General features: G+C 50.7%; 1 protein-coding gene across 1 annotated transcript; it reads right to left on the reverse strand.

The window, feature by feature from the left end:
- Nucleotides 1-206: 206 nt before the first annotated feature.
- On the reverse strand, nucleotides 207-7121 carry LOC144096959 (neprilysin-2-like). The gene is made up of 5 exons (XM_077629766.1): nucleotides 6856-7121; nucleotides 5265-5490; nucleotides 3193-4181; nucleotides 2191-2500; nucleotides 207-938 (listed from the first exon to the last, which is right to left on the reverse strand). The coding sequence occupies exons 1-5, from the start codon at nucleotides 7119-7121 to the stop codon at nucleotides 219-221; spliced, it is 2511 nt and encodes an 836-aa protein (XP_077485892.1). The 3' UTR covers nucleotides 207-218.
- Between the last annotated feature and the right edge of the window lie 706 nt (nucleotides 7122-7827).

The raw sequence follows: 7827 nt of genomic DNA on the forward strand, positions 1-7827 counted from the left end.
GATAGTGCAAGATGTGAACGTTGACAGAAGCGGCGTAATTGTCTGCTTTCAGTTTAAGCGAATACAGTTGCATTAGCACAGGGCATCATAACATGTACATCAAGCAGTCAGATCTGCATAGTTAGCCTAAGCACGTGCGAGGCGTGGCAAGAAACAGAAAAAGGAAAAACAAAGCGCTCAGACAAGAGCTAAATGGAGTAGAGGAAGCAAGGCCCGCGTCAGAATGCCCACACGCACTTGTCCTCGGGATTCATGAACGAGCCTACGGAGCAGTTGAACGCGTCCGCGAAACCCTGAAAGTTGCGCAAAGCGCCGTTCACGATGTGCCAGGCGGGCGGCCGGTCGCCACCCTCCATCACCCTGGCGAGGAAGTTCTCGTCGTTGCTCTCGCAGTAGTTGAGCGCGTAGTAGACGAAGTAGAGCCTCTCTGACGAAAGCCCATCGAGGCCCATCAGGTATATTTCTCCGTCCAGGGTGGCCAGGAACGCCTTGAAGGACGGTGCGGCCGACAGCACGTGCGCCAGCAACGGCCAGCCCAGGCGCACGGAGCGGAGCGTCATGTTCGACGCGTCGCTGAACTGGTTCCACACGCAGGAGCGGGCGTCGTCCAGCAGTGCCCACGACTTCTGGTGGCCCGTGTGGTAGAGGAACTCCAGGGCCTTGGCGAACACGTACTCGTAGACGCGGCTGGCGACGCGCGGTCCCAGCCGAGCAACCTGAAGGGGAACCAGGGAGGGCTCGTCGGCGTCGGCCCGGAAGAAGTCGAAGGCGCCCGGCGGAACGTCGACCCTGTCCTCCCCGACGGCCGCCGACGTCCTGAGCAGGCCTCCGGTCCAAGGCGCGTCGAAGAAGACGTTCGTCAGGTAGCGCTGGTACTGGTTGGCGTTCTTCAGCTTGATGAGCAGCGAGAGCTGCTGGTGGACCGGCACTCGCCCCGCCTTGAGCGCGACGCGTCAGAGGATTACTACGCTGTACAGCTTTATTGCTTAAGGTTTGGTTTATGGCGGTTTAAAGTCCCAAAGCAACTCAGGCTATGAGGGACGCCGTAGTGAAGGGCTCCAGAAATTTCGACCACCTGGGGTTCCTTTACGTGCACTGACGTCGCACAGTTTATTGCTTAAGGTAATAGGGTAGGCTGAAATTAAAACAAACAATATTTGTTGTGATGTGAAATTTTCGCTTTTTCCTGAATAAGATTCAATGTCTCACTTGCGGGCGTCAATTTTGTAAACGCAAAAATCACTATTTCAGAAACGTGGGTGGTGACCAACCATGCCTCATTTTACGCCTATGAGCATTGTGTAGCTCTGCTGTGATAAAAAAAAAGAACAACTAAACAGGCACACTGATTTTCTCCAGGCCTAGAGGGAATAGTAGCGCTAATCTGGCAAGAACGAAAAGCTTCCTAGCATTTTGGTTTTAGCCAAATTTAGCTCCAGACCTTGCGCGACTTGCCTGAAGCGCGTTGATTACCTTTGCGCGCGGCTTCAGTGCACTTTCACGAGCAATATTGATTTGTTCTTAGCTCCGAGCCTCGAATTTGACAGTTATTGGAATGACCAAGGTCGAAGAATTTGTTCTGGATGCACTGATTATGCGCCAATCATCCTTAGCTGACCACAATGCTGTTGAATTCTGGCAACGCTGCCTGATGAATTAAGGGCACAGCAACTATATATATGGTGATCAACGTGTACTACGAGTCACTGTTATTCAAAACTGCCGTTGTCGGCAGCACACAAAAGCCAGCTAAGTATGACTTACTGACCGCTGCTATACAAGCATTAGTTTAGGAAAAATAAAAAAAAACTGTCTTCATGGGGGATAAAGAAAACGCAAATGCGGCTTACACAATTTTGTTTCAGATCACGCTGGGTAGGATGTGCTCATTGGTATTTAGACGCTGAAAACATCCAGGATGTATGCTGCGGTTAGTTTTAATGATGACTGCATTACTCAAGCGAATATTATGGTTTCATTTGGTGTTTCGCCAGGACGATACACGTTGCAATGGCTGTTCGACGCTGACGGCGACAAATTAACATTGCGAAAAGGACTACACAGGTCATCACATAAGATGCCCGGAAAGCAGGGCAGTAAATATAAACAAGGAAAGTGATGATTGTGGAGTTGATCGTTGGCCTTGTTAATGCCGCCTTGACAAAGGCTGTAAGGTAGATGCGCATATACCTTCGCGTAGAAGTAGTCGATGTATCTGGCGCGCCGCTGCGAAGAGTGCGCCCAGTCCGGCATGAGAGTGGTCCACTTGGCCGCGCGCAGCATGCCGCCCACGTGGTAAAGGAACGGCTTGGGGAACAGCGCGGCCATCTCCTCGAGCACCGCCTTCTTCACCGCCTCCACCAGGGACACGGCCCGCAGGCGGCGCAGACTGCGGCCCACGTCGTCGCGAGCCGCGTACAGCGACAGGACCGGCTCGAACTTGTCGAAGAAACGCACGCAGTAGTGCTCCCTGCTCAACACCGGATGCCACTCGGGAAACCTTGGAGGAAACAATGGGAATCTGCCTTCAAGTAAATGGTAGAACAAGCTGCGAGCACGAAGTCGAGGTCCGGCCCGAGCCCGAACTCGAACGGAGGCGGCTATGCATTTTTAACGACAGTCGTCCCTTCTGGAAACACAGCCACGGTGTGTGTTCACATGCGACTGCATCAGCGGTGCCGTAGCGCGTAAAGAGAACAAAGTTACTAATTTGCGACGGGCTGCGCTGGAGCCGAATTACTGTAGACGTTTTATTTGCCTCGCAAATGCTGGCCGTCGTTTTTGCTTTGTAAGCTAATCTGCACTGAGCAAGATTTGTCATCTTCGCGGTTTAATTGGGTGTAGATAGCGCAGTGGCATAATCGCCGCGCTACCTGGTGACACTATCTAAAAAGACGTGGAGCATTTGCATCGACATCGCGCACTATTGCAAGAAATAAGGCTATTCTTTTTGCGGCTACGTTAGTTTTCGTCAACATTCTCATTTACTTCGGATACCATAAACTATTTAAAAAAGGCACCATCTTTAATTCTGTGTTTGGGGGCGTAATAACTCTTTTTGTCAATGCGCCATAAAATCCAATGCAACTGATATTACCCAATAGACAGGCAACTGCAGCGGCAAATAAATTTACGACCAGAATTTCCAGCTAGAAAGAAGGACGTTGAATCGTAGTGGGAAGCGATGCTTACGGGGACGCGGCGAGTGATCCGAGTAAGGACAGCGACTGGTTGTCCAGAAGCAGAGGAGCCAGGACGAGCTTGGTGCGGAAGCCCAAGTAGGCCATTATCTCCACGTCCTGCAGCTCCTGCAGCGCCTCCTGTAGGGCGTACAGGTATCGCATGGAGTCAACTGACACGTACATCGACGAGAAGTCGGTGTCATTCTCTCCCATCATGGCCTGGAACAGGGCTCCCCACTTGAGCTTGCCCGCGCTCGGAAGCTCCTGGACCTGAACCAGACGAGGCGGCTCGTGGACATCGGTGGCCATGGCACGGGCCAATGTCATCTCGACGTTCAGCACGTTCACCTTGATCCCGTGGGTCAGATTACTCTGGCCGAGAATTAAGTCCATCGCCTCGGACACGTAGCTGTAGTTGTCGCGCGTAGGGGACAGATTGAAAGACCCCATGACCAGAGTCGGAAGGCCGATGGAAACGAGGGTCTCGTTCGGGAAGTCACTGTCCGTGGTCGGCTTGATGGAGAAAAGAGCCGGCTCGTTGACGGTGCGGTAGAAGACGCCTATGCTCGTCGATAGTTTCGTGTCTCCGTTGTTTCCGAACATGGGCCACACTGATTTGCGGAGTCGGCTCGCCATGGTTCGGATGTTGAGGTACCAGCTCACGTTGCCGAAGTCACGCACAAGTTCATCGAAGAGCGGCCGCTCGAAGTCTCCCGACTTGTGGCTTCGGCACTCATTGTACAGGTCGGCGACTCGCTCCAGGTCTTCGGAGTACCGCCGGAAGGCGCCGTCCACGAGGTGGGTGAGGTGGTCCTGTGTCAGGGTGTCCACAGAGACTGTAGCTGAGCCGTTGGGCACGGCGACTCGTTTGGACCACCGACCGCAGACATGCGTGTAGAAGTCGTCGCAAGGTGACACAAATTCATCCAGCTGCTTAGAGATGTTGAGCGACTCCCGTTCGCAGGAGGCGGAGGTGCACGGCTTCGGGTGTTCCATTACCTGCATGCAGTTGCGAGATATGGTAATAGAAACATTGAACATTCAGTGACAAAGTGCGGACATGCTTAGGTTTAGCGTGGTTGCTTTTAAAGAAAAACAATTAAATTTGAAGAACGCCCCTACGTAGGGCTGCGAACTGGATTTTGCGCAACCCTTGTTTTTTTGCGCCGCCAGCATTGTTGCTGTTGGTCGAATCTGATTAAAGGGCTCAGAAAAATAAAGGCGGGGAAAGAGAGAACTGAACAGAAGACAACAGAATGCGGCAGGGCGCTTCTATGAGAATTTTTGCTTTTCTGTAAATTGTAATTTATGTTCTGGAACGTCCCGAGGCGACAAATGGTCAGAGGGACGTCGTAGGGGGGAACTCAGAATTAATTTTGACCTCCTGGGGTTCTTAAAACGTGCGCTGGCATGGCACAGCGAACGGGTGTTTATTTGGCCTAAATCAAAGTAGAGCCTTCTTTGTTTTCTGTTCTATTTAGCCTCTGAGTCATGAATAATGTTTTGTGTGCACAAACATTTCCGAGCGCGGGAGGCTCATCACATTTCCTTCGCCCCCTCTTTTTTTATGGGGGCTTGATTTTCGAAACTGAAGCAATGAAGGGAAGGGCACAGGGTCGGAGCGTGCTTAACCTTGTCAACCCGCCAATAAGTTAGGCCGCAGGACGGTGCGCCTTGCCGCTTGGCGCATTGGTTTCTCTGTTGCAGCTTTGGCCTTTCTCTGGTGTAGCTTCCTCTAACATGACACGCCTAGAAAATTCGTTGCAATCAAGAGAAGTGCTTCCTCTTGACTTTCTTACGTTGAATGTTGGTATGCCTTAAAAAACGAACATTGATTATATAATATGTTTTAAGAGAAAGCTAGTAACTGCAAAGGGGGCTGTATTCCGCAGTGTCGAAAGAAAGCGCGCGTTTCGGCTGCCTATATTCCGCTCCATTGCTAGAAAAACTGTTCGCGGAGTGTAGTAACGTGCTCTTGTCAGCAGAGTCGACTTTAACAAATCGCGGGATCTGGCTGTGGAAACTTGTACACCACGCTTGCGGCATGAGTGCCCCATTACTGATGTAGGCGAGCTCTCTGACCTGAGGCAGCAGTTCGTCCAGCGGTGCGAGGGCGGCAAGGTGTCGACGCGTGCGCAGTGAGCGCAGCGCCTTGCCTTCGCGTGCGTGCCTCCTACCGCTGCTGCTGGCTCGGTGGGTAGAGTGGTGTTCAGGTGACGCTTGGTGGTGATCGCCACTGTGTGTCACGGAAATGTCGAACGCTTTCGCGCCCTCGCGTGCAATCTTGTTCGTAGATGAAGAGGCAGTCCTGCAGGGCGAAAAAGCGCAGATATCACCGCTATTATGTTCATTTCGTTTAGCGCAAAACACACGCCAGACAAAATAAAGGAGCACACAAGATGGAATTGTTCCTTTCTTTTGTCTGGTTTAGCGCTAAATGAGATTAATATAATGACTGAAAACAACTAGCCCATCAGTTAACTCTTCTGAAGTATCAGCGCTACTTTGCATGTTGTCCCTTTACCGGCGATGACATGCGTAACGGTGAGGAATTCGAAAGCAAAGGGTTGTCGTTTTCGAGCATGTACCCATTAAACAAATGAGGCACTAACTGGACGGCGCTAAAATAATTACGCACGATAAGCGGAATACGGCTTATGGTTGACAGCAACTTATAAGCTTCGCCGTACATTGCAGCGGCCTTCAAGATCATTGCAACGATTCGAGAAAATTACGAGTGTGTCGTGTACCGTATGTATTCTCAAAGAGCAAGTGCATGAGTCGTGAATTTGAAACAACATAACACTCTGTGAAGCTAAAATGAAACGTAAGGTTCGTGGCGCTATGAGATGCCCGTTAGACAATGAATTGCCATCACAGTTTATCTTGCTTCCATATGAGGTTTTGAGTTTTCATGGACAATGGTGTCTTGTGCGCACTATTCATCCTGATAAGACTGCGAAGTATTCTTCTGACTGTTACATTGCTTACGGCATAGCCTGTACAGACGACAGCGGTTTGTTTTTCATAGCGAGGCACTTGTACTGAATTTATGCGAAACTGGGCGAAGATGATGCGTGTTCAAGGCATTAAATATCAGAGAGACCGGACACATAATGAGGAATTAAAAGACCAGGCGTTGTCCTCCACCTGATATCCATTTATGTAGGAAAACTGTTTTTGAAGTATAAAAATCACTCGGCAGTGCGAACCCGTCTAATCTTTCTTCTTCTCTGCCGGTTTAGTCACTGCGCTGCTTGACTTAATGACTATGCCTATATTCGAATTCATTAAATATAAGTGGCCATGGTGAAATGTGCATGTACAGGCACCTACTGCTGCCGGCTGGCGCGTGGAAGAGTTGCGAGTGCGTGACAACATGTACGGGGTCGGTCAAAAGTTTTCAGGCCACAGGGTCTGCTTTCGAGCAGCGCAGTAAGGCAGGTACGACACCCCTGAAGCTCAAAATATCTGTAGAGGGCACAAGAGGCATCGTTCTAAACTATTATAACCTTGACAACTTTATCGGTATCTTAAATGCCAGGATATACCGACGAAAAGCAGCACCTGGACTGGCAATTTTTGACCAATGCGGTACGTACGGATATCTTCATCTGGGTCCTTAGGCGATGACAGTTTCCTAATTTCAGAACCCAATACGCGTTAAACGCACCTGGTGGCCCTGGCGTTTCGAGATGCCGCATTGGCGGCGGAGATGGCGTACGAGCTGCTCAGGATGGCAGCGCGGAATGCCACGAACGGCAGCACACCGGCGAACAGCACCGTTATAGTGGCCAGGAGAACGATGGAGAACTTGCTGCTCAGGAACCTCTGGGTCAGCGACTGCGGCTGGGCGGCCACGGGTACCATCTGTCGGTGCTGCTGCAGGTTGTCCGTGGAGATGGAGATAATATCGTCTCCCGTGTCCTCCGTCCACATGACAGTCTAGAGGCGAGGCTAGGAGCGGGCGGACGGGAACAATAGCCGACGCCGATGAACCGGTGAGGAACGTTAAAAGGCCGCGGAAGCCTACGGAGCTCGTGGAAGGCTGCCTTGTGAACGCGTGAACGAGGCGCGCACTATGCTCGCGGCAGTGTCCTAACGTTGTCCTCTTCATGAAAACCGTTCTGGTCGAGAAAAGATGAAGCGGCGCTGCGATCTGCCACGTGGTGGCCCCCCGATTCTTGGCCGATCCTACATTGTGGGTATGTGCCATTTATTGTTAGAACAACAACGAAAACAGTAACAAAACTGGCCATTCGGTGAAAGGAGGGCGCAGGGTTGGAGAGAGCGAGAGATATAAAGAGGGAAGGCAGGGATGTTAACCAGTCTGTAGCCTGAAAGTCAAGTAGGCAGCCCTGCTAAGCGCGGGAAGAAGTCGAGCATCTTGCGCAGGCAGTAGTCGAACGGGTTTGCATTTCTGTTGAAGCACTGCTTTCTAAGAAAACTTGAATGTTTGTTGCCATGTGCCTTTATATTTTGAGTGTTTGATGCTTTTAAACATGATGTTCCCGGCCAAAGAATTTTGTACTTATTGCAAATTTGTGTTGCTTTGTTTTTACTGTTGTTCCCCCTATGTAATGCCCGCTGGGGCATTTAGGGTACTTGAATAAATAAATAAAGGTGTGAAACACTTGATTAGATA

This window comes from Amblyomma americanum, chromosome 7 (genome assembly GCF_052857255.1).
Source record: "Amblyomma americanum isolate KBUSLIRL-KWMA chromosome 7, ASM5285725v1, whole genome shotgun sequence".
Taxonomy (NCBI): domain Eukaryota; kingdom Metazoa; phylum Arthropoda; class Arachnida; order Ixodida; family Ixodidae; genus Amblyomma; species Amblyomma americanum.

Excerpts from the sequence above, each read along its gene's own strand:
- LOC144096959 (XM_077629766.1), bottom strand. The coding sequence starts at position 7,121 with ATGTGGACGGAGGACACGGGAGACGATATTATCTCCATCTCCACGGAC. Across the intron at positions 4,182-5,264 it reads TGGACGAACTGCTGCCTCAG|GTAATGGAACACCCGAAGCC; the intron begins GTCAGAGAGCTC and ends AACTGCATGCAG. Across the intron at positions 939-2,190 it reads TCGACTACTTCTACGCGAAG|GCGGGGCGAGTGCCGGTCCA; the intron begins GTATATGCGCAT and ends GTCGCGCTCAAG.